The 27,391-nt window shown below is 45.8% G+C and overlaps 1 protein-coding gene across 1 annotated transcript in view; it reads left to right on the forward strand.

Annotated features, from left to right (window-relative positions):
* The first annotated feature begins 8,674 nt into the window (after positions 1–8,674).
* The window catches only part of LOC149347234 (sodium-coupled monocarboxylate transporter 1-like), a 46,433-nt gene continuing 27,716 nt past the window's right edge, over positions 8,675–27,391 (forward strand). The window contains exons 1-6 of the mRNA XM_089585531.1: positions 8,675–9,013; positions 11,196–11,261; positions 13,003–13,054; positions 20,118–20,185; positions 24,111–24,268; positions 25,566–25,706. Coding sequence (XP_089441657.1) covers positions 8,675–9,013; positions 11,196–11,261; positions 13,003–13,054; positions 20,118–20,185; positions 24,111–24,268; positions 25,566–25,706 — 824 coding nt within the window. The remainder of the gene's footprint in view (positions 9,014–11,195; positions 11,262–13,002; positions 13,055–20,117; positions 20,186–24,110; positions 24,269–25,565; positions 25,707–27,391) is intronic.

Genomic DNA, 27,391 nt, shown 5'->3' on the forward strand with positions numbered 1-27,391 from the left:
GTGAAGGGCAGTGAATTAGCCATGGGCGGGATGCTTGTGCCTTCCTAGCAGGAGACAGATTGATGATTCAGTTGAATATCAGGTCTCAGATACTAATAGTTCAATATTAGCAGCTGCACATTGTATCACGCACCCTTCTAAAACATATGTGCAGCATTTTTCACAAGACAGTGCATGCTTCAGTTGGGGTACCTGCTGGGAGAGTAGTGTACAGTCAGGCTGGAATGAAATATGAGCCATGCAGATGAACAAGACAAATTATTTTGCCTGTGTGCTTTCAACTGCAGTATACAGCTAGCCTAATTCATGTTTCAGGGTAAAGAATCTACTGAAGCACTTCTTTACAAGCCTTTTCTAAATGAATATCTCGCTGTAAAGTAGAAAAGTACGACATATGTGTGTTTGCATTTCATTCCGCCCTGACTGTACATGCAGAACATGTCTGTAATAAGTATTATTATCAGTGATGGCTGTTACTTCCAACACTAAGCAGATAAGTGAAACCTCCAAGCCCTCCTTGAAGGTTTAGTAGAACGTTAAGTTGGGCGAGTTGGTATAGGTTCATGGTTGAAAAACAGCGCACAAAAGACTAGACAAGAGTAAAGGCGACGACAGGACAAGCGCTGAACTCACAACTAAGGCTTTATTGAGAAAACCTGGGTACATTAGGAAGGCATAATCATGAAAACAAAATTGAACAAATAAAACTATGTCTTGTGTCTAGTCTTTTGTGCGCTGTTTTTCAACCATGCTCCTTGAAGGCAAGAGTCTATGCAGACAAGATGCTAAACACGCTTTGAAGTATGTAGATTTGATATTCAGCACAGCAAATACTGCTACATTAATAGCGAGCACTTCAGGTCAATACACAGTGCCTTTGAAACTTCTTGCCTAAAATTTGCTCGCGAAAATGCAAAACGCATGCAAAAGTGCAATCTGTAGGCACAACAATTCATGCTGTGCAAGCAACAAGAAAAAAAAATGAAGGCAATGCTGCGATACTCTTTCAGTCATTCAAGTGTAAAAATGATAATGCATGCTGGCTGATGTTGCTACTTTAACAATGAAAAATAGCGACTACTGCTCACTTACAACAAACGCTTTCTCTGAGCAAACAATGAAATAAGCAATGCCAGTCATGCAGCCTCTCGTCATTCATTTTACGAAGACAGCCTTTAATGCATTTGGAATGCAAGCCTCCCGCCAGTGCAGCGACACAAATACACGGAGGTTCGAATGCCAACGATATAAGAGTTAATTTACCACGTCGTCATTATAACGTAAACGATTCACACGCGCTCTGCACCAGGCCGCCAGTCAACGCAAACTCTTGGATCACGTATACTGCCTTGATGTGGCACATGATAGTTTGCACCGAGTGTGCGACGCGACCAAAAAACACGAGCAAGCAGTGTATCCAAGTGAGCGAAAAGCAGATGTAGCCAAGCACATGCAGCAGCCGACAAGCAACCTAGGTTATGAAAACGGGCGCACTAAGGCGCGCGTGAAATGGAAGCCAAAGGTCCCTCCTGAAAACAATACAGCACGGCGATAATCCAGGCGACGATGGCTGAAGCAGGCAGAAGCTCGAGCTGGCACGCTAAGGTGCGCGCGGAGCACAGCACGGACAAAATCCGACGACGCAGAAGAGTGCGCTGAGAACATGTCGAGAAGAGAGAAGAACCGCGGCAGAGGCATGGGGAGGGAGGCGAGCGCTTCGAGAGACGTACCGCCATGGCCGACGTTGTGTCGGGCAGCCGCACACCCGGCAGGAAGAAGGGCCACTCGGGCCACTACAGGAGCTGCGGTGAAACGTTGTCGGCGTAAGACGCGCGCAAAAACAGTTGAGGGTTACTCTGGTTGCGCCTGGAACGAAGACTGGAACGACGAAAGTGGCGCAATGGCTGGCGTCGCAACGCCCGAAATCAACCACCGTCCACCGCCAGCCAAACATATACAGTGCTTGGCTTAGCTTGGCTTGTTCAACGAACGCGACAGTCGACAATAGAGGAAGTCGCATGGTACGGTCAACCTTGGAATGCAGGGGAAGGTTTCCTACAAAGAAAGGAAAAAAAAAAGCAGACCGCGGATATTCACGCCGAGGTTGAGAGGAGGATGCCCTCTCCCGAACGGCATGTACGGCGTGCTCTCTGGTTGGAAAAGTTCCTTTTCACAATGGGCGCATTCCTCCCTTCTCAACAGCCTCTACCTCTGCGAGAAAAAAAAAAGCTTTACCCAAGAAGAAGCAGAAAGGAACTGGACGCACACCCTCCAAGTAGTTACATGCTACTCACTGCGAGACGCCTCAAAGAGAGTTGTAGTGAGCTGCTTTCTTGTTTTCCAATGCGTTAATTAAATCAGTTTGTTAAAGTTTAGTCGTATTTATAATTGACCTAAAGCGAACGAAACATCTTTGCGTTACGAAAAAAAAAAGGTCGTTTTTCGAAGGTTGCTGGAAGCGGCTGCAAAATAAAGTTGTTTCTCTCTCTCTGGAAGCTGCTGCACTCTGCTCGGTAATCTACGCCACGCATTAGGGCATTCCGTAGTAAGCACTAAATGAACGCGAGATTCTTGTGGGCTAGTGACAATGCTTTTGCATACCTGGGACCTGGAATGCCGTTTACGCAGGAACACCGAGCTGTGCGCGCTTGAGACAGCACCTGTCTTCGCAGCGAAAGGTGAAATACGACTCCGGCACGACAAATCGTTTGATGCAGAGCAGGGAAATTACACTTACCTTTCACACATCTGTCTTCCGTGCGTCAAAGCGTACTTGCGCCACTGCGTCTACAAAAACGCAAATTGTCGTTGAAAAGAGAAGCAAAGTGGAGCCGCCACCACAGCAGCGCACTCAGTGGCGTAGGGGTATAAAGGTGACCCTAAGGCACCGACCGAGTTCAAAGCGAGTATCTCTAAAATTTCGGGGGAGGAGGAGGGAGTGGGATGAAAGGTGTATGAGCACCAGCACAACTTGCTTGCCTGCGCACATGCCCCTGGCCTCCCCCCTTTCGTTCCCAGAGATCGCAAATGTAGCAGACATGAAATTTTTTTTCAGCACCAATTTTGCAAAGAAAGGGTCCTGCGTAAGCCCATTTTCTGTCAGACCGTAACGCTTGGCACCCCCTGGAAATGTGGCACCGTGCAAAAAAAAGCTGTCAGTTAACAAAAATGCTTCAAGTTATGATTATCGATTTCAGAGGCAATATTGCATTTGCAAAATAGAATTGAAATTAAATTGAATGCGTTGTAACCCAAACACCACTTTTCAAAAGTCTTAGTAGATGCTACGGCCTGGAGTATTTCGGCTCTGTGGGCAGCCCTGAACCGAAGCGAATGTTAAAAAAGCGCGCCAGTGACTTCTCTCCACTCATTTGCAGCGTTTGGCAAATGCTATAGAAAAGAATTTAACAGCAATGTCATTAACGTTTGACCAAAACAAAAACGTAACGCTGCTGTGATGGTTCCCGTATTAGCTGGGACGGCTCAGGGGCCCACCGAAACATTGAGACAGATATTGCCCTCTTTCCAATAACAAATTATTATTGATCATGCAGGCATGAAAGTAAGCAGCGGCGTCAAATCATGACAACCTTTGCTCTGTTTCTGTTGTCGTTAGTTAAGTTATTAATGCGTTTGGCGGTAACACAATGCCGAAGGAGTCAACCGCTGTGTAGTGTTAAGCTTTGCTGCCTAACAGAATGTTCAAGTTTTATTCCCTGCAACGTCTACGGGTGAATAATGACGATTCCTCCGTTATTGAACTGAAGTACGGTCTCCTCGTCCGTGTTTTCTAAAAATGCAAATGGTCCCTTTTTTCCACGTAGTAAGTCTCCGTAAAGTCACGGACTTTTTTTACAGTGAAGAAGCAGGTTGTGACCGACAGTATCAAATTCCCTACACATATCGTTCGCGAATAGCGCGTGGTGTTGATTTGGGTTGGGGCTCTGAAAGGTATGCTCTAAGAGCAGGAATAAATCCTGACTACACTCGCCAGCCCTGAAGCCAATTTGCTGCCGTCGGCCAACCATTCATTATCGTGTACACGGCATTCTTGGCCGCTCGCATATGTGACCAAGCCTGTTTACGGAAGGGGTGAGAGAGAAATGTCTTAAAGGTGATAGCTGTCTGCAGAAGCATCAAAAACTAAAGATTAGAAACAGCCTGGCACTCCTTTTATCGGAATGTTCGTTTACCGCAGCGCCGCATGCTGTAATCTCCAGCTCCGAGGGCCATCACTTGTGTTAATCGTTTTTACTTGCACCTGTACGTTGCATTCAAAAACAGGATCAGTTATTTCTGAGCCCTCTATACAGCCAAAAGAAATACACATGACCATCAAGTGAGTAATAAACTTTTTGCGTAATTCATTTCTTTTAATGAACGAATTAGGATTAATATAATATTACTCTGAGTATGAAAGAAGCCAACAGCCACAGAAACCAAGGGGCACGGAGATTTTTTTTAAATTTATTTATTTGGTGCTGTTGATCAATTTAGAATATTACTGACTGTAATAACGCTTAAAGCTAATTGATTAGAAAAGCAGAAGAAAAAACTACCACATGCCGCCGGTGCGATCCGAACCCACGACCTCCGAAATGCGCGTCCGGTGCTCTACCTCTGAGCTACGGCGACGGCTGTCAAACCTTCTGCTTTCGGGGGTATTTATGCTTACAAGTAACCTAACCTTCAGAGTGTTCATCAGCGCCACCCACGTTCATGAGCGGCGGACGTAGAACGTCCTGAGTTACCGTAGGTGTGACGTAGAACGTCATCGAACGGAGAGGGTGGAAGCTGCTTGAGAACCCGTGCTTCCTATGGCGTCAAGGCTGCCAGAACCGAGGCCCTCGCTAAGCAATTAAGCAAACAAGAGAAGGGGAATGAGGGGTTCGTTATAAATATGACAGAAGCCAACAGCCACAGAAACCAAAGGGCACGGGGATTTTTTTTAATTTATTTATTTGGTGCTGCCGATCAATTTAGAATATTACTGAATTAGAAAGAATTAAGCGAAGAATTAAGAAATAATTAGAAAGAATAAAGCGCCCCGCACTCCCTTTTTTTCTCTTTTTTCTTTTTGTTGTTTTTGCTTCGTTTTTCTTTCTTTTTCTCGAAACTTACAATAAGCATCTTCGCGCTTAATTGGAAAACTCTGAACGCAGATAACACTGATACAAGAAAGCGAAGGCAGGCTCTGTGGAGCAGTCCTAAAGTTTCGGCTCTTATGATAACTTTTTGGCCATTAAGCGCCGAATTTTTCGTGTAACCCTGATTTGCCCAAAAAAGTGCTTTAAACACTCCACCTTTTAAACGCCGCACTTAGGACCAATGATTCAAAGTCCAAAATTCCTATCGACAATTCGCTTGTGCTTTACCATGACAAAATGTAGCCGTATTGTAAATGGCTAAGCATGTTTCTCTACATGCCGTATTTGTAAAACATTACACAAGTAAGCTAAACTGGGCTAGTCGGAGCAATTGCATCTTCGAAATACGTAGCGCGAAAAACAAGACACAGGCAAGGTGAAGACAGGACACAAGCGCTCGCAGCGCTGTAACGTCATCTGAACCAGCTGTTTTGTTCTGTGTAGTGCGAATTTATTCTGCCTGTCCGACAACTTTACAGCTGCCTTATGTAGTCGCAAATTATAGACAGGAAACTATAAAGAAATCTACTCTTGCTTAAATAATGTTTTCTATTGCCGTGCAAGCAGTACGCATTCAGAGCTTCAACAGCAGTGGCAGGCGGGAAAGCATTTACTGAGCTAAAGCTCCTGCAGCATAGGTATGATGTGCATGTCTGACGACATGCAGGTATATGGCGTTTAACCCCCCAATGCCACAAACGTTATGATGACCGTAGTAGTGAAGTGCTCCGGATAACTGGGTTCTTTAACGCGCTCTAACATCGTACAGTGCCATCGCGTTTAGCATTCCAACTCCACCCAAAAGTGACAGCCGCGACCGGGATCGAACTCTCGTGTTTCCGGTCAGCAGGCAAGCACCATCAGCACTGAGCCACTGTGGCGTCTTCGTGGTCCCGTTCCGTGGTAATGTGACTACCCGCTGCTCGTGCCTCGTGCCGCCTTCGTCGTATTCAAGCGCGTGCTATGAACGTGGGGGGAGATGAGGATGCACGACTGCATCTTGCAATGCTCATGATGGAATTTGTGGGCACGAACAAACAAAACACAGAGAAGATACCACAGGACAGGCGCCTTTTTCCCAACTAGTTTATTGGGACGGCAACAAACACTTAAATATAAAAAAGTCTTTACATATTTAAGTGTTTGTTGCCTTCGCATTAAACTAGTTGTGAAAAAGGCGCCGCTCCTGTGGTATCTTCTCTCTGTTTTGTTTGTTCGCGCCCACAAATTTTATCATGAACAACCTACAACTAGCCCAGCTTTCCTTTCTGTTGAACTAGATTTCTAGTACAAAGGGCACTTTTCCGCGTAGTAAGTTCGACCTGACTAATCCGACCTACTTGAGATATCTTTTCATATTGAAGTGTTTGTTGCGTTCCCGTTAAACTAGTTGTGAAAAAGGCACCTGTCGTGTGGTATCTTCTCTCTGTTTTGTTTGTTCGCGCCCACAAATTCCATCATGAACAACCTACAATTAGCCCAGATTTCCATTCTGCTGAACTATATTTCTAGTACAAAGGGCTCTTTTCCGCGTAGTAACTTCGACCTGACTAATCCGACCTACCTGAGATATCTTTTCATATTTAAGTGTTTGTTGTCTTCCCATTAAACTAGATGTGAAAAAATCACCTGTCCTGTGGTATCTTCTCTGTGTTTTGTTTATTCGCGCCCACAAATTCCATCTTGAAAAGCCTACAACTAGCCCAGCTTTCCATTCTGTTGAACTATCTTGCAATGCATTGCACCTTTCCCTAAGTGCAATCTTCGCCGTCGTCAGGCGGGACGCGAGGTCGTCAGACGCACCAAATCTCCCGAAACGCCCGCCAGACGCCGCGCGCATCGAGATTGTGCGAGCCCGAGGATATGCGACGCGTCCAACATCCCTTTCGTGCACTTGAGGCACTACCCACGAAAGCCCTGCCAGATAACATGTGCTGAACTGATAACATCTGCAGAATGGACAGATTGGGACAGCGTTTGCGACAGCCGGAGTGATGCGGGGCGATAGGGTATGTCTCCTGCCTTTGACATGTGTTACTGCCAAACGCGAACGCTCTAAAATAGGAACACCTGCATAATACTCACTGTCACTGATGGAAACACAGGCTTCATTCAGTTCTTTGTCATTCTTTCCAGAGATCGCCAGCTATATGTGCTGTTGTTCTGTTTTGTGTATAGAACATTTCTTTTTTTTCGGGAAAGGGCTCCACGTGGAAAACAGTCGGCGGTGACAAGGTCCAAAATGAAATGTGCGAAAATAAAAGTGCGAAAATAAAACTTTAGAAGAAAGGTGTGTTTTCAAGAGAAATAAAAAATTGGGCTTCATATGAACGTCACTTGCAAGCAGAAGGTTAATCACCCCACCCCTAGCGCAGAATGCTGATGTGGGGAAACGCTACCTACAAGTGCGGTGTACTTAATGCAACGGACGTATGTGGCAATGACTTCCTCTTGCACAGTGGGTTGGCAATCGTGGGTGAGAGGTGAAATGAGGTCCCCGAGTTCGCACACTATCTTCGGCATAGCAGGCGCACGTTGCTTCCACCAGCTGTCCACGAGCGGAAGCAGTTTTTGTTTTTTTGTTTTCAGCTTCTCATCTCCCTTGCTCTTCTATGGAAGTCCTGACCCTGACCTAAAAAAAAAGTCAGCACTAAAGTACCATATTCTTTTGTGTGCAGCTAACACATGAAAAACGTACCACCGGAGGACGGCCCATTTGATGGCTAGCTTCCGGCGAAGCGCTCAGCTCAACAACGGAAACATGAGCTCGCCCAGTGGCCACAAATAGCCAGGACGACCAGGCTGAACGCGTAGGTTTTTCGAATTCGCACGCATCAGGCGCCGTCACTTCAACGTGTACCGGCGTCCCCCATTACTTAAGGCTGTTCGTTGCAGTGCATGAAGTTTGCGGGAATAGAACCCGGTATATAAGCTTAGCGATACTGTCCTGAGCACAGCATGTGCTCTAGTCGGTGCCAACCTTAACGCACATTTATTTGACGTTTAACGCATTCTGATAACGGAATCTCCTCCTTGGACACATGTAAGGTAAGAGTTGTCACTCGCTGTATTTTTCACTTCTTTCACTTCTATTTTTACTGCAATCAGTGGTACATTTAACATTATGTGTCGAGTACTGTGCGATTTTGCCAGTCTGATATGATTTATTTTAAGTCGACTATTTTTATCTCCTAATACGTTTTCATTTGCGTTCTGTACTTTGCTTCGAACTTCACGGAGCTAGCTGGGCCTTGATACGTTGTGTCTTGTGTTGTTTTTCGCTGCTGCCAAGGCCTTCTAAGGAGGCCAAGGACATATCAAGCCGTGTTTGAACTGTTTTTCCCTTGGGTCCTTTTGCACCGTATAGTTGCAAAAAAAGATACAGTGCGAATTAAAGTAACAGTAGCTAAAGCGCGTGTACTTGAAAAGGTCATTTTGCAGGCTCACTTGGGCGCATCTTCCGTGGCAGACTGCGAATGCTGAGCAGATAAGCGGCGTCCAAGAACCACGCGGAAGACGAAGCAGCGATGCGTGCTCTGGAGTACGTGCTCTTCGGAGTTCTGATCGCAGGGAACTTTTCCCTCGGCCTTTACTTCTCTTTTCGGAAACCTCCGACGGGAGGCGGGTCCGACGGGATTGCAAAAGATGTGTTCCTTGGGAGCCGGACCCTCCGAATTCTTCCCCTCGCTGCCTCAACGGTGGCGTCACTCTTCTCCTCCATTGGACTCGTGGGCATGCCGGCCCACTTCTACGCCTACGGCTGGCACATGTTTTGGAGTGCAGTTACACCTCTGTTGCTGTTTCCTCTGGCCACACATATCTTTGTGCCCGTGCTCTACAAACTCGGCATAACTTCGATATTTGAGGTGAGTTTCACGAATGGCCCACTCTCTGAAAGCGTAGTCCGGCAGGTGTAACATTTGCCAGACATTGCCGGGGGACGTTGATAATGTTCAAAACATTTGCCGTACCACAGCGGTGAGCTTCTCGAATTTTCACATTTCGCGCTTTTTCCAATTTCATAGCAGTATAAGGCATTTTGGAAGCAGAAAAAAAATGTTCAACCCTACACGATCCATACTGAACTAGGTGTTTTTCAATGTGAGGTTCTTTAGAAGCATATTAAGCTTCTAGAGAGCCAGCTGCACATCCGCAAAAAGACCTGCAGGAAGCACGCTATTTCCCTTTCTACGCAGCAATGCTTTTAAAAACACCGTTTTTATGTCCTTTTTGTAATATTTCAAAGCGCTACGGTTCCACGAACCTTTTCTTTTCTTTCTGTCGTCGCCCAGAGGGACCGATAGGTAGCAAAAATTTTAAGAGGGCGCTTAGTTTATTCACATTATGAGTGGAATACGGCCGCATGAGAAGCAACGTTGCTGCTAGATGTTTATGTTTCTGGTTCAGTTCTATCACCACATGCGCAATGAGTTCACAGTAATCAGATATTTATTTGCACTCACATAATCATGTGCTACGTTAATCAGCTGAGACCCTGCTCTAACTCGCGCGTATCACCGTTCACGGCTTCTCGCGGCCCCCCTTCTCGCAGTTTGGAATTTTCCCGACGTGTTCACGTGAACTTGTGACGTCAAGGTCTTCTACACCAACCAGCGACTTAGTGACTTTCTCAGTACGCGAAATCGCGTCATCTTAAGCGCCACGGTGCGCAGGTGGAAAATGATTTCAGTGGAATGAATTTATTGCCACATGTCCCGGTGGGCAGGTTGTGGTGACGTCTCAAGATCACGTGACCCTTTGACGTCGTCGCCCTGTCGACCACTCGCACACTTTTGCGACTAACGCGAAATCATGCCCAATGCTGTTGCATTAAAAAAGGCAGTGCATGTCACGGAAGAAAGTTAGCATCAGGAAAAGAACCAGTCGTCTGGACAAAACTGTCTGCAAAACACTCCAGCAAGATTACGATGCGCCAAGCAGCATAACCTCGCACAAACGTCGACGACTAGAAGTCAAACAGTGAGAAAAAATAGCCTTCACAGAGGGACCTTCACTCGCACGCACGTGAGGGTGAGGCTCATACCTCCCGGTTAGATCTAACACCACGCCGAATACTGGGCTTTCGTTGAAAATATGCAAAATTACTTACACTCACGAGTCGTAACGGCCTTCTCTTTATTACCAGAAATCTTATAATCCTGCAATCGAGTTTTCTCAGGAAGCTGCGCCGACTTCGCGCAGGATGAGAGCGCGTTATATGGAAATTGTTACGCCCTTACCATGACCGCACCTGAATAAACCTGACCGATCAGAGATTAAAAGGCGATTCAGCTAATTGTAGCATGCAAACCATCATTTCAGGTAGGCATCTAGGATGCGTACATTTGTAGTGGCGTATAGACGAGTGCACAATTTTTTTTTCGCTACTGAATGCTCCGTAACCAGAGGCCATAGAGGCTAAAGCTCAGCGTAAGATCAAACTATTTCTTCAGTACAATGCAATACCTGTATTCTCGGAATTCTTTCCCCATTTGTCTCCCTGTAGAGCAGTTTTTTTATTATATGTATTTCAGCGCATGAATCTATATTTCACTATACAGTGCTTGACTCATATTTATTAAGGGGCGTGACGTCATGCATTCAGGCTCAATAATACTGCAGTCTGCTACGGATGACAGTGACACTGCTGCTGTGTTCGGTTTTTCTTTTTTTCTGATGCTGGAGCATTTCGCCTTTATTAACTCATATTACTCGATGAAAACCACATTTTGCCACGGCTATCGCTTTATCACAATCTTAGCGCTGATATTTCTGCACTGTTATCTTACGGAGCTCAGCAGGCCCATCGGCATCTGTGAACACTGGCAGCAGATAAAATTTCCGGCGCTAGTTGTTTACTTTGTCTTCTTTCTCCCTTAAGTGAACAACCTAAATAATTATCAGGTATATAGATCCGAATCCACTTCAATCTGGACTTAAAGGTCTCTTCACGACAACTTTCCATTCTGTCATGTATTTGCTGTCAGCTGTGCACAAATCAGCACTGCTACTTAATGCATGCATGTTTTTTACACTCTTTCTCTGCAGTACCTTCGGCTGCGCTTCAACAACACAATTTCATTAGCGGCCTGTGTGATCTACATTTTTCTAACGGTGAGTGAAATTTATGTGTCCTTCCGCACAATGACGTGTTTTCGGGGCACTTACACCCGGAGAAATCTTTAACGGGCATAATTTTTGCATCCCTAATTGCAGCCTAGGTAAACCATTGGCATACACATGCTGTAATCCGACACGTGTGGCGGCATTTGATTCTTTTTTTTTTCATATTATGCTTGAGTAGAGTAGGTGCCTGACTGGACCAAAATTATTGGAAATCCGCATCGTCTGTAGCTATGAAGAGCCAAAACTAGCGGCACAGGCAGCAATGATTATCCTTCATCTCGGTTCTTTCTCTTGGTAAACTGCCTCTCCTACCATGCTAGACAAGTCGTTTACCCAGAGTAAGTGCGACTATGCCCCCTGAACCGTTGCTACGTATCCATCTTGTATTGGCTATTCGTAGCCGCAGACGATGACGATTACTAGTAATTTCGACTTAATCAGGTGATTACTCTACTCAAGCATAACATGATAAAAAATGGACCAGCGAATGCCACCCCACACGCAAAGTTACAGCATGAACATGTCTGCGGTTCATGCGAGAGAAGCCTTTTACAAGTTGCAATTTCGGATGCAAAAATCACTTCAGTTGCAGATTTGGCCGGGTGTGCGTGTTTGCCACTTAATAACTAATTCGTGAACCCTCCCCTATTCGAATCATGAACAGAAGCACTAGAGTCATTTCTAGGGCAGTTGAACTGAACGTGAACTTGCGAAATTGATGCAAATAGCAATTCGAAAATCGAGCATTCGTCGCATGTTTTTCCGCTTCTAATGTTGAATATAGCAAGTGACTGGCCTACAACATGTCTTGTTTAAGCAACATACTAGTTAGAACGACTTGGTGGTCAATATTACCTGGAGCCCTCCACTACGGCGTCCCTTATAGCCTTAGTCGCGCTGGGACGTTAAACCAGAACGTCTTTTTTAACTAGCAACGAAAGAATGCCGCCTGGCTTGGTACTGATTGCTCTGAATGCCGCCCAACAAACTGACACAGAATAATTCTACATGCCACATGTGCTGCCGGCGGCATCGGCTGATTACGGAGTACATGTTATAGATGTAGATAGATAGATACTCTTTATTTCAGACAACAAGGTCTCGTTTACAAGGGCAAAAGGCAGATGTACTCTGCCTGACGGGGCCCAAGCACCCGACACAATGATCAGTATAGAAGGCAAAAGAACCAAGAACTTCATACATTCTCATTTTACCAAAAACATTGATACAAGGTACAAAATAGGTGGAAGGTGCATACTGTTGCAATGGCTAAATTATAGACTGGATATTTACAAGGCATATTAGAATGAGAAATACAAGAGAATCCACAGAGTTAACGGGACAACAGCGACATAAAGAATTTAATCATTCGAACAAGAAAGGAGGTAAGTTATAGCATTCCTTTTGAAGGAGTTATGGGCAACAAATTTTTGAATAATTTCCATGGGCTGTGTGTGCTGATTTAGAAGATTATTTAAAAGATGTCTTTACTGAATAACCTTTTCTTGTACATATCACCAACGCGGTATTCACACGGATCGTAATTATAAAGGATAGCGATGAACACCTTGGCGCTATTACAAGGAGATAATTGTGATAAAAATTTACCAAGTTTAGCCCTTAACACTATTATGACTTGAAACTAATCTTTTTCTCTGCCGTCTCCATTATCTCACGATCATGCTGGTAAAAGAGTGGCCCTATAATTGTCATTGCATTTTCATTCCAGCAAAGCGTCGGCGCCATCTCCATCTTTGCAGCCTCCATCACGCTTGTAACAGGTATAGTGGGATTTATTTAATATTATAAATAACTTTAGTAGAATCAGTTAGACAGACGAAGCTCAAGACGGAGAGTGAAAACATGCAGTAACTATGCGCTGCCTTTGGTCCTTGGAAGTTAGGTTTGGTTTGGTTTATGGGGTTTAACGTCCCAAAGCGACTAAGGCTATGAGAGACGCCGTAGTGGAGGGCTCCGAAAACTTCGACCACCTGGGGTTCTTTAACGTGCACTGACATCGCACAGTACACGGGCCTCTAGAATTTCTCATCCAAAGAAATTCAACCGCCGCGGCCGGGATTCACATCCGCGACTAATACCGTAGTAACACCTATGCGCACTGACTAGCTGCTCATAGTGTCAGTGTCAACGAAAAGAATGCTACACTTTGCGTGCGTGTCCATAGCGTAGTTTGAATTTACTACAGACAAGAATAGCAGCAGTTCAATGGACAGGTTAGCCCTGGTTTATACCGGCTGTTTAAGTGAGGCCCACTAATTGTCATCGTGAGCCTGACCACGCTCACTGCAGGGCAAAGGTCTCTCCCATGTCTCTCCAGTTAACCCTGTCCTTTGCCAGCTGCGGCCACCATATCCCTGCAAGCTTCTTAATATCATCCACCCACATGACTTTATGTCGCCTACTGCTACTCTCGCCTTCTATTGAAAGCCACTCCTTTACCCTTAAGAACCAGCGGTTGTCTTGCCTTCGCTGAGGCGCATTACTAACATTTAAAAGCTGTCTTCTTTGGCAATGTGATACTTGTGCTGGCGGACTTCAGAAAACACATGAGTCACGTTAACTAGTAAGTGGTTTAACAAAATTCTAAGTTGGCGTACCCTTATTCATTTTTTTTCCGGGTGTGATTGAAATGTGGAATCAATTGACAAATGATGTTGTTGAGGAGTCTGATGTTGAAAGATTTGTCCTAGGTGTGGAGACGGAGGTGTGGAGACGATAGAACGGGGTGGAAATCTGTAATTCTGTTTTTGTGAATGTATTTTTTCGAAATGGGAGTTGTAATTCTAATTGTATTTGTATATGTTCTCACTCCCTGTAGTAACCATCATCGGAGGGTTAACAGTATCAATAAATAAGGTTTGGTTTATGGGGTTTAACGTCCCAAAGCGACTAAGGCTATGAGAGACGCCGTAGTGAAGGGCTCTGGAAATTTCGACCACCTGGAGTTCTTTAACGTGCACTGACATCGCACAATACACGGGCCTCTACAATTTCTCCTCCAAAGAAATTCAACCGCCACGGCCAGGATCGAAACCGCGTCTTTCGGGTCAGCAGCCGAGCACCATAATCACTGAGCCACCGCGGCGTAAGCATAAATAGTATGGGTATGAATAAATGAATAAACAAATTATTATAGTCAACTTTTATCTGTTACTGATAGGCGCCTGTATAATGCAGCTGACCATTAGTAATAGCCACATCAGTTTGAATGATTTCGAAAACGGGACTGATTTCAACGCTGTCACTGAACAAATATTGGCGATTTCACGCTTAAATCCAAAGTCGCGCGCCTGCCTTGCACGCAAAGCGAGGCCCACCAGTAAACGCCCCTGTGCGACTCCCGCATCACGTGACCTTCTCGTCATCGCCTCGGCAACAGCAGTGAACAGCGGCGATCATATCAGTACGTACAACGCGGGCGGGACAGAGAAGGTTACGTGGTGCATGCACTGTGAAGTGATGCGATTTGATAGACATCTTTGTGCCCATTTTGCCGGAACGAAATTTTCTAATTGCGCGAGTATAGGGCAACATTTGTTTACCCACGGTGACGAGGATGAGCGCATTCATGAAATTCGAAAAAGCAATCTCGTTGTTGCTTAAGGTCAGTAAGAAACCGCTACTTATAGCCGCCGTGGTGGCTCAGTGGTTATGGCACTCGGCTGCTGTCCCGGAAGACGCGGGTTCGATCCCGACCGCGGCGGTTAAATTTCGATGGAGGCGAAATTCTAGAGGCCTGTGTACTCTGCGATGTCAGTGCACGTTAAAGAACTCCAGGTGATCGAAATTTCCGGAGCCCTCCACTACGGCGTCTCTCATTGACTTAATCGCTTTGGGACGTTAAACCCCATAAACCAAGCCAAACCGCTACTTACAGCAATCGAACTGCACAAGTAGGTAATGCCAATGTTCACGCCCGTTCGACACGCACCCTTTCCGAACTGGTGAACGCAACAAACACGTCCGTCAGCGCTAGATAGCTAATAAAGAAAGGTTTAGATCTTGGAAAATCCGCGAAGGTAAGTGCACAACACAGCCGCATGAAGAAGCTGTTCCGCCACCGAAACCATGACGGCGTGCTTTCAGTTGTTGTGCACTGTGCTGCGACCCCATTGATCGTAAGTGATGGTGTGTGGCCATTAGTAAAAGGAGCGCCCGAAGCCGAATTAGGAACGAAAAAAAAAAAAGACAACTTGCGCTCCTACATGCTGCTGCTGTTTATTATGCACCGCACTGCCGTGCGAGCGGACAACGCTTACCGTCAGTCCGTGTATTACACACCGTCTTGGTGCCACTGTTCAATTTCGCCCCAAGTAGCGCGGTTTCCGTGGACCGTATTCGGATTACCGCATTTGGATTACGGCTGCTGTGCTGGGCGGTTGTCACTTGCTCGCGGTCCATGTGAGACAGTCACTAAAAGTGACTCCGCACGCTCAGAGTGAAGGTGATTAATTACAACCAAAGAGACCACGAGCATTTCCATGTCCGCATATCGAGCGTCGAGCGTATCAAACATTTTTTGTATGAGGCTGACGTTATTTTGAAATTCGTCTAGCATGAACGCGTTGCCATGCGCGCGTTACAACAATTGTATCGCGGAATCCTTCGAAATGATTGCACGCCAGCTTGTGACGGCTGCTTGATGCATGGTACTGTTACCATGATAGGCAACCTTTGTGTGTCTATTTATATTTGTCGCCTTTCTATGTTTATCCAACCAGTAGGAAATATTTCAGGTTTCCTAAGCACCGTTAACAGGTTGTAAACAAATGCATACGATGTGCATGTGAGCGTTTTACAGCAGTGTCTGCATGCAGGTACACGATAGGACAACGACCTGTAAGGCCGAAGGAACATTCAACCTTGCCGTTTTATATAATAACAATAAAAAAAACATTAAGCAGAGCCTTCAGCACATGCAAAGACAAGCATTCAGGCGATCCGTCCGTTGGCTCGAAGAGGCGTCGAGCTCCGCGGCTCTACGCGACATGAAGTCCTATCACGTTTTCACGCCTGAAGTGATCAAATTAGGGTTGTCACATGTCCTTCCAAGCTTTGGCCAAACCATAGTGTCGTCTTCCCTCTCCTTTACAACCGTATCAGCCGAAACACTGCCTGTCGGAACCGAATCGTCCGACGCAGCAGCCTTCGCGACGAGGCGCGCGCCGAGCGGTCAGGAGGCGAGTAATGGCGGCGTGATCACGTGATCAAAGATGGCAGCCCCCATGAGACGGCGCTGTAAAGCGTCTATACTTCTGTATTACCAACAAAGATTTCATATGCATTTGTTTCACAACTTCTTCAAAAACTTACTGGTGGTCTAGTTACGGTTAAACTCAATGCGTACGCTATAGCTTCATACACGTGATTACAGATGGTAAAACTGAAGGCACGGCGCACGAAAGGCGGGACTAAGGTAGAGACAAACACAGCGCTGTGTTTGTCTCTGCCTTAGTCCCGTCTTTCTTGCGCTGTGCCTTCAGTTTGAACAATGTACCGACTAGCCCAGACAAATACCTTACAGGTGGTAAAGCTACCACCTTCTGGTGGTAAGCACCCTCTGTTTATAAAGTGGCCGAGGAATGACGTTTATCTGTAGCTACTGCAAGGCTGCGGAGTTGGTGGCGCAGCGGCGAAGCCGGTAGCGGCGGCGCACCTGTGACGTCACGAGAGGCGGACTTGTTGCGCGGCGCATGATCAATAGACAGTTCTAGCTGTGCGTCCACAAAAGCTGTGCGTACGCTACGGGCGCACCTTACGCGCACTGCCGCCCTTCCTGGCAACGACAGTTTTAGTTAGGAGTGGATAGCGTAGCGCCCTGGAAGCTTAACATACTGTGGCGTCATCTAGCGACAGTAAGTCAAGGCTCCTGAACTGTGTGCTGAAGAAACTTTTTCCACTTTTATTAATGGCAGTAATGTTTGCATTCGAAGGCGTTGTTTTTTTTAATGTAAATCATTTGAATCAAATGAAAAGATAAATTGTAGTGCAAAGTTGGAGAAGTTTGGTTTGGTTTGGTTTATGGGGTTTAACGTCCCAAAGCGACTAAGGCTATGAGAGACGCCGTAGTGGAGGGCTCCAAAAATTTCGACCACCTGGGGTTCTTTAACGTGCACTAACATCGCACAGTACACGGGCCTCTAGAATTTCTCCTCCAAAGAAATTCTAGCCGCCGCGGCCGGGATCGAACCCGCGTCTTTCAGGTCAGCAGCCGAGCACCATAGCCGCTGAGCCACCGCGTCGGCAGTTGGAGAAGTGCTTAACTGGGGGTCGTTGCTATGACGACAGTGTACGCCGCAGATAGTTAGGCGTAACATCTAGAAATTCTTGCATTTATCTAAAAAATTATGACTATTTGTCACCTATATCATTACGGAAGGGAGAGGATGCGCAAAATAAAAGTGAATACAACCGTTTAGTGCGAGCTATCGCGTCGAAAAATGCAGCGGCGATGCAGTATTTGGTCCGAAGCGGGCGTGCAGGGCGCTGCCATGTTGCCAACTTTAACCACGAAAGCCACGCAAGCAACGCAACGCAAAGTTCGCTGGCTTGCGTACGTACCCAAGACGCAGGGCTCGCGCTTGCGTTCTGCGCGTGCGCACTACTGTCCCCGCAAGCTCCTTGCGTACGTTAAGCCCTTGCGGACGCACAGCTAAAACTGTCTAATAGCGGCTTCGGCTCGGCCCGGTGACCTTGGCTTTACATGGCATAGGGAAGCTATCGTTTAAAAATTCTAGGGGCACATAAGCTCCACCTGAAGGGTTTGAAAAGCTAGACTTAATGGGTCCCTTCAGCAGCCAGGGTCCCCCTCGCATATCACTTCGCAGATACGGACGCTATTGCTTGCTTAATTTGATTTTGCTTTTTATTGTTTTATTTTATTGTTTGTTTATTTTTTAAACTTTACTCACCTCGAGGTACACTGGGCTTCTCTTTAACCCAGTCGAACGAACGTTCTTCGTGGTCTAAGGGTAGCGCACACGGCACAAGACCAAGGGGGCAAGAGGTTTGAATCCAGTCTCGACCATACGAAGTCTGTTAGAAAAGTATCCGACCTTTTGCCGAAGAAAAAAAACTGGATTAACTGGAGCGTTGGAAACCTGATCACCTTCAAAGTAGTCTCCTTGGGACTCCACATACTTCTCCCAGTGCTGCTGCCATTGTTGGAAGTATTCCGAAAAGGCCCCTTTCGGAATGAAGTTTAGCTCAGTTGTCGTTGCAGCCATAATGTCCTCTCTTGTCATAAATCGCACTCCTTTCAATGGCCTCTTGATTTTAGGAAACAGCCAGAAGTCATAGGAGGCCATATCAAGAGAGTAAGAAGTCTGTTGAACTACAGCAGTCTGGTTTTTCGCGAAAAAAGTGTGAATTTAGTGCGATAGTGCGAGGAATGTGCAGGAGCATTGTCATGATGGATGCGCCAATTTCCTGTTGATCTCAACTTCGGCCTCTTGCGCCGCACAGCTCCACGCAGGCGACGGAGGACATCCCTGTAGTATTCTTTTGGTCAATGTTTACTTTGTGGGTGCGTACGCGTGGTGTGCCACACAGAAGGAATCAAACAAAGCAGTCAGCATCACTCTGACATTGCAGCGCACTTGGCAGGCCTTCTTTGGTCTTGGTGACGTGGAATGCTGCCATTGTGACGACTGGGATTTGGTTTCCGGGCCGTACCCGTACACCCAAGGCTCGTCACCAGCGATTATGGTGTTGATGAAGTCGGGGTCACAGTTTGTGGAATCCAGCATGTCCTGTGAGACTTCAACACGAAGCTGCTTTTGCTCCACCGTGAGCAGTTTCGGTGCGAATTTCGCCGCAACTCTCTCGATGGCCAAATTTTCGGTGATAATGGAATGCGCAGAAAAATTGGTGATGTCCACCTCTTCCACAATTTCTCGGATAGTCACACGATGGTCCCGCGTCACCACAGCGTTCACTTCGGCAATGAGCTGGTCATTTCGGCATGTTGATGGCCGACCGGAGCGTGGCTCGCTCTGCACCGATGTGCGGCCGTCTTTAAACCAATTGTACCACTGCTTAATCTGTGTGCTGCTCATAGCATTGTCACCGAAAGCCGTTTGAATATTCCGAACGGTTTCCACTTGGCTGTCGCCCAGTTTCTGGCAAAATTTGATGCAGTAGCGCTGCTCCTGTCGCTCCGCCATTTTCCTTGCAATAAAAAACCGACGAGAGCACTACGCTATGCCTCACTCAAACGCTGCGTGCCAGTGACTGACGTTATCGGTAGGCGAGAAAAAATTTCTGCATGCGCACGAAGGTTCAAGGTAGGCTGGTGCAAGCGGGCTTGTTTCAAATCCATCAGGTGTTCGTACAAAAAAATAAAGTCGGATACTTTTCTAGCAGACCTCCTATTTTCCTACAGCCCAAACGCTTTTCTTACTTCAGAGACGCTAGTTAATGGTGGCTGAACTACATCATGACTCTCTAGGAGTCTAGATCAATGAGGAATTCTGTAGTGACGTCATCACTGTTGTACCGTGTGATCTTTGTGGGGAGTTTGGATTACCAGCGCGAGGTCATGTGGTTGTGACGTCGCGTCCCTTTCGCCCAATCTATTCTTCTCGACACCTCAAAGCCGAAGCCGGGATTTGCACAGAATGGGACCCTTGACGCCATTGCGCTAATTTGACTCTAAGTACTGTTTTCCCGATTAACAAAAGAGTTTCAGTCATGCATTCGACTAATTCGTACGCGTGTCAATATGCGCTAGGATAATTGGACAGTTAGCTAACAACCAGGCTGTTTTACTTTGTGTCTATGCAAATAAAGTGTTTTTGCTTAGCACAAAACCTTTTCTTTCAGTGTTCCATGCACCCCTCTTCTGGTGCAACATTGCTGTTGGTTTGTCCGGTACGATCTACACAGCCCTTGTAAGAAAACTTGTTTGCATCTGATATTCTTATACAGGGGTCATCGTGAGGCAACTCAGCAGTTGGTGCGCATTTTAAGTATGTTGACACTAATAGCTGTTGCTTTCTGAGCTTTCGTGCACCGTCGAATTCGCGGTCAATTTGCACAAGACTGAAGCGATAACTGGTAAATGCGTTTTCTGAGGGGGCCATGGATGATTTTCTTGAGTAAGATGGATTGTTGCTTTTGGATCCTATACGGAGACCTACGTGTTTATAGAAGGCGCCCAGACTCAGTGTACGGCGATAGGAGTGAGAGAGAGAGAGTGAAATAACTTTAATAACCAAGGGACTTGGGACATGTAGGTCACTGGGTCCCAGCAAGACCCCACTGCATTGAATGGCGAGCATAACTAGGAAGCGTGCTTGATCGACTGATTTCTTATCAAATACTGAAATCTCTGAATTAGATACATAGGTGGAGGCGCTTAGGAACAGACGGTGCCCATGCAGCATACAGGGCCACTTTAATTTTCTATTTTCACCATTCATACTAAACAATTCAGGACGAAATATTTTTGAAGAGAAAGAGTTTATTCCCCCACATTTTCATTATTTGCTAGATTTCACCGAAAAAAATCTATATAAAAATTCTATACAAGATATATATTGCTCTACCTAAAAAACGTTCGCATTTTACCATAAATTTACAAAAATAAGAGTTGAAGTAAATGTATAAAAAGTTATCAAGACGTTAACAAAGACTAGCGTTAACATGCACACGATACTACAACAAAACCGATAATTGCACATATGAGAGGAGAACGTAACACGTGTATGTTTGTATTGTCCGCGTTAGCGTTTTACGTCAGAAACAGCAAACACGGGTCACTCTAGAAACATTCAACGCAAAATTTTGCGTATTATTAGAGTGTTATTAAAACTGGATAGACCCAGCTTGTTTAGTAACACTGGCACTGTATACCTTAATGAGTGTAGAAGGTAATCAGTTCGGTGGTGTGGAATCATTCATTTTTCAGGGGCACGTGTTTTCGACATACTGCAAAGTAACGTTGCATCTGAGAGTGTCATTAGAAATTCTTCACACTTTTCATTATCAAAATAAATGTGGTAGAGGAGACGGTAACTATAAAGAGACTGGATATTGTTAGCATGATGCTCACTAAATAGCTCGGCTAAAGGACGTAAATAGGTGCGTTTCCGTCGGATGTAAGCTTATTTCCTGCACACGTGCCCCTTTCGGTTTTTTATGGCGTGAACTCTGCAACGGTCATTTCTAAGCCTTTTTAACTGTGACTAATCATCCGGGCAAAATCCTGAAGCTGCTATAAAGATCAAAATAGCTGCCGGTTTACCATTGCTAAGCACGGAATATTGTACGACCGCACAATTTTTTGCAGTGGTGGTGGTGGTGGTAGTGGTGAAAACTTCTAGTTAGTGTAATAGGGAGAATTTGTGGCTCCACTGCATGGTCGGCATCTCTTGTCCGGGACGCCGCATGACGAGGCCCGTCTCTCGCCCATTTCACTAGAGCCCTTTGGGACTCAAGGGAGTTGAGGAGGGCAGTCTCCCATGCCTCTCGGGAAGGGGAAGGGGTGAGGTAGGGATGTTGAGTGCATGCCCACAACATGTGGAAGATATCCCAAGTCTCCCCACAGTACGGGAATTGCCCATCCGTGTTAGAATCGTAATGTTGGACCCCACCGCCACGCATCTGAAAGCGCGATTGAGGTGTCCACTGACCCAGGGAGCCAGTCATGTGCGTCTTGAACTTTTTCATCCTCGGTGCCAATTTACGCAATAAACCCTGGCGGCCTAATCTCCAGTGTCACGTATCTGTAGCAATCTTGTCAATGCTAATACGTATTAAAGCGAAAGCTTCACTACAGGATCTCGGGCTTCAATCGCGGACTGTGAAATTTAGACCTTCAGCTGAGTTCGAGGTCAAAACTTGAAAAAAAACTGAATCAACAACCATGACTGGGAGCCGAACCCGCAGCTGCGCGAACAGATCTCCTTTAAGGGCCGCTCTGCGAGACCCCTACCTAGCCTACCGCTGCAGCCAACACGCCTCACGTTGTTGCCGTTGCCTCAAAAACGATGGCGCCTCGTGTTAAACTGCACCACGCTCTCGCGCTGTTGATTGGAGAGCGTCGTCTGCATCAACTGTCATCTGCTCCGTCCGGCGGCACTATCTGCTCAGCGTCGTCTTCTGCTTAGCACAAATCCATGCTTTCGCTCCGATTCGAATGTAGTAAACATTCCCTGTAGTTCTTTTTTGTGCATTGCTCGTGTGCCATGTTTTTGCCACACCTTTTTTCCATGCCAACGCGTACAGCGCACATCTTTCTACCACAACCGCCACATAGCACAAACCGCAAATGTTCGTTTGCTAGTAGTATTAGTTGATGAAGCAGACGACGCGCAGTGCACTGCGTGAAAGTGTATGGCAGTTTAACACGATGAGTGAGCGGGTGCGGCGATAGCCCAGTGTTCTCGTGCATTGGCCAGCGAAACTCATTTGCTCGCGCCGCCACGGCTTCGAATTACAGTCGCTAAAACATTTGTTTTATTTCTCTATTCAATTATTGTTTGCCCAAGGTCACCCTAAAGGTCACGCATTACACAAACCGGTGTCAGCTTGTGAAGTACTGCTTTCGCACTAAGGCAACCCCCTGAACCCGCGCCGCTTGTAATCCACGCAGCTGCGGTGGGAAACAACTGACAAAATCAAGTGTGAAAGTGTGTGCAAGGTACGGATACTGAGCTCGTTTCGAGCTAGCTGCGTCATGGATCTACACGAGCAACATTCGCAAATAGGCCATACATATGGCTTCTCGTTGATAAAAGGGCAGAGTCCTTGCCGTAAGTGGACGTCCAGCGAATTTGAATACCCCGAAGCATTATTCTGTTTGCGCGATAACAGTGGTGGGCTACGGTTTATCATTCGTTGTACCCGCTGCCGCCATGAGCCGAGGTTGCAAGGCCTCTGCCTGTTTCGCTGCGTCAAATATGAATACCCTGAAGCATTATTCTGTTTGCGCGATAACAGTGGTGGGCTACGGTTTATCATTCGTTGTACCCGTTGCCGCCATGAGCCGAGGTTGCAAGGCCTCTGCCTGTTTCGCTGCGTCAAATATGAATACCCTGAAGCATTATTCTGTTTGCGCGATAACAGTGGTGGGCTACGGTTTATCATTCGTTGTACCCGTAGCCGCCATGAGCCGAGGTTGCAAGGCCTCTGCCTGTTTCGCTGCGTCACATATGAATACCCCGAAGCATTATTCTGTCTGTGCGATAACAGTGGTGGGCTACGGTTTATCATTCGTTGTACCCGTTGCCGCCATGAGCCGAGGTTGCAAGTCCTCTGCCTTTCCGCTGCGTCAAATATGAATACCCCGAAGCATTATTCTGTTTGCGCGATAAGAGTGTTCGGCTAGAGTTTTTCATCCGCTGCACCCGTGACCGCCACGAGTCGAGGTTCTAAGGCCTGTGCCTGTTTCTCTGCGTCAAATATGCTGTGATTGACGAAAACACCGGCTCGAATAATTCCAGAGTTTTAGAGATTTTCAAACGCGAGAGTAAATTAACACGAACCCTCCTCGTTATTGTGCCGCTAATAAATCAAAGGAATTTCGAGCAGTCATTCAATTGCTCGAGTGTTGCTAGTATGTGTGTTTCTTTCTTCAATAGCCGGAGCTGCCCAGAAGGCAGAACCTTTCAATAATGATTAGCGACAATTAGATTGTGAATACGTTGTTTACATAATACGGAATATACTTAATTCATGAGGATAACTAGAGCTGAAGTGTGCAAAAAAAATATTTAAGGCCGTATATCACTCGTGATTACAACCGTTAAAGGAAAATCTTGTTACACCTCATTTCATTTTGTTACTCAACTTTACACTCTCTTCTTTGAAAAGGGTGGACTTCGAGGTGTTGTATGGACTGACTGCATGCAGTTTTTGATCATGCTGGTTGCTCCAGCAACACTCATTACAAAGATAATCATCGACTCCTTGTCGCCAAACTCAACCATTCGTCCATTGAACGACCTGAATGTCACGGACTACATCGCAGAGTAAGTACACTGCTCACATGTGCCGCTCGTTTTTAGCGCCGAGCTGGCATGGCTACGGCTTCGTTCAGCCTTAGTTCTTAATTTAATACTCTGCAAAGCCAGGGTAGAAGATTTAGAGGAGCTTCCCATCGCAACTTTAATTTCTGATGAATATCCAGCCCTAAGATAGGTTTTGTGCCTGCAGTTACGAAGTTCTCTTAGAACTCATATTTACTGCAGAAGCTGCTCGTTTCTAAGTAGGATTTACACAAGAAAAATTTTCCTAGCAGTGGTAGCTTGGAACATTACCAGGACCGCTTTAGTGAATTTAAGAATAAAAGAAATAAATAGTGAGAAGAAAGCCTGTTTCTTTTGTGACTGTGTTATTTTATGCGCAAAGTCATGTTGTTAATTTATAGTACGCTTTTCCTTCCTGACTTAACTAAAAAGCCATTCGGTATGGGGATCTACTACAAAAGAAAATTTGCAAAAGCTGCATGTGTTATAGAAGAAAGTTTCTCTGAGCTGTGGAAAATGTGCGTTGTTACCACAGTCGCGAAGTGTTCAACAAATACAACGCTATGCAAGTGGTAAGGGCCAGTGACTACGGGTTGCTAATATGTAGAGACAAGAATTAAGAAAGGAAGCTTCTTTTTTGCGACATCATACCTGCAAAAACTTTTAAGACACATAACCAAGTCATAACGATTAAAGGAACATAAAAGCATGTAGAACAATGTACGCAATGCGGAGAATAAAAACCGGACGACCTAGGACATTGAATCAATTACATGACGATCAAATCAATCCTGAGATTATCTCTTTAAAAGAATTAAAAACACGTGCTATGATTTGAGAATTATTTTCTTAGTGCTTTCTGTTTATTTACTTGCTTTGTGGCCATGTCACGGTAATGCCTTGTGTTTTCTTTTTTAGAGGCCCAATTCATTATTTTATTAGTTATTGTGTGGCTTTGGTTTTCGTATAATGAATGCTGTGAAATGCAGTTTACTCCTGTTGACTAGTGTCTTTTTGTATGTTGTTATTGATAGCCTGTTTATTGGTCTGGCTTTAGTCTTTTCAAGACATTTTTATTACTTCTGTTTTTGCGATGCTGTAAAATTAACAGCGCTTAGTCGGCCTGCGGCCACGTCAAGCAGTATTCAAGACAGCTTTTCCAGCATTCCCCCAGCATCCTGCATGTTGTACTTGATGCAAATAAACGTTATTATTATTATTATTATCCTGAAGCATCGTATAAAACTATTAAAAAAGCCAGGCTTATTTTAGCAGCTCTCTCTCTTCACCTTTCCAACAGTTACAGTTTTGACTTGACTGAAGAGGAGAACATCTGGAGTTGCTTCTTTGGCTCATTCGCGCCAGTAATTATCCGACTCGGCTTCGATCAAGTTGTTACCCAGAGACTCATGGCCTGCCGAACGCTTGAAGAAGCTAAGAGGTACGCGGCGCATCCATCCAAAAGGGTACTCTGAAGTCTCTGAAGCCCACCTCATCAGGGTCCCGTGAGGCTAAATCTGCGGTCATCATGTGACCGGTCATGTGACCGCGGAAAGTTCACGGTGAAGCTTAGTCCAGGAAAGTTTTTCTGTAACGGTTCCAGTGTGAAAATACTTTTTTTTTGCAGCTGCATGCGTACTTTTCGGATGTTGGGGTTTTGTCGTACCTCACGATGAACGTTGAAAACTCAGCGCAAAAAGTTTTCAAATGTGTTAAAGGAACTACAGTTGGACCCAATAATAATTCAGTTATTAATTATACTCCTGCACGCTAGCGATGAAGACAGAACTGAAAAAAGCATATACTTCAGGGAGTGAAATCCTTTCTGAGTTGGAAGCCGACGACTGGCGAGCTTTTTTTAATTTTCTCAACGCAGCGCTTTCGTTTGACATTGTTCGATTAGCTCTGAAAAAAAAATAAATGGCTGATGGTGCAGCGTTCCTAAAAACAAAATATTGTGCGAAAGCACAGTTCTAATGCGGACAGCACCGCGACTTACCTGAAAGCGCGATTGAGGTGTCCACTGAATCAGGAACCAGTCATGCGCGTCCAATGTTTTTATCGTCAATGCCAACTTACGCAATGTACGCGGGCGGCATATGCTCCAAAGCCGCGTTTCTCGAACATCGTTATTAAAGCCAACGCATACAGTGCACATCTCTCTGTCACTAAGGTAAACGCTAATAGGGTCAGGACAACGTTAACCTTCAATCATGATTTGAAGAAAATAGCGCCACAGCATGCAAACCACGAAAAGACAAGGACGAAACACAAAGCGCTAACTCACAACTAATTTTATTGAAACCAGGCAGCGCCTTTATATGGCGAAGTTTCACTGAAAAAGAGGGAGGAGGGCAGGAAAGTTAAACATATCAAAGCGACCATCACAGCGAGCACACATGAGCAAGCGGTAACCAAAACAAAAACAAAAAAGTTAACAAAGATTATTTAAGGGCGGCATCTAAGAATTCGAACTCGGATGAAAAAAGTGAAACCGATGGGGTGCTGACACACCTATTGCCAAGTTTTCTTATGTGGAAAGCCTCCAGACATTCACGTGCCTTCTTATCTGCGCTTTTGCCAAGAATCTTAGTCTGACTGAATCGTGCCTCGCATCCGTCGCAACCCATAATATGCGCTACCAAATGTGCATATTTATCCTTTAAATCTGATAAATTTCGGGCATGTTCCCCCAAGCGCTCGTTGATGCAACGCCCAGTCTGGCCGACATAGGTCTTCCCACACGTTAAGGGGATAGCATAGACCACTCCTGCGGAACACATGATGAATGGAGAGTCGTGCCTTATCTGGCAACCCCGCTTTCTTGAGCTGCAAATACGGGGGCACAGCTTTTTCAGCTTGTTGGGGGCGGAAAAAACGACACTCACCCCAAGCCTGTTGGCCACTTTTTCAAGTTGTGAGCAGTTTTGTGCAGTAAGGCACCACCAACGGCTTCTGTGACCTGCAACGATCCTTTCCGGAGTTTCTTTGTGTTCCTTGCTTAAGTTTCTTTAGAAGGGTCTCGCAGACAGCAGTCAAACTGAGCAGGGGAACCCAGCCGCCAGCAGGGGAACCCAGTGGTCTATGCTATCCCCTTAACGTGTGGGAAGACCTATGTCGGCCAGA

This window comes from Amblyomma mixtum, chromosome 4 (genome assembly GCF_055824585.1).
Source record: "Amblyomma mixtum isolate Tamu chromosome 4, ASM5582458v1, whole genome shotgun sequence".
In the NCBI taxonomy this organism is placed as follows: Eukaryota; Metazoa; Arthropoda; class Arachnida; order Ixodida; family Ixodidae; genus Amblyomma; species Amblyomma mixtum.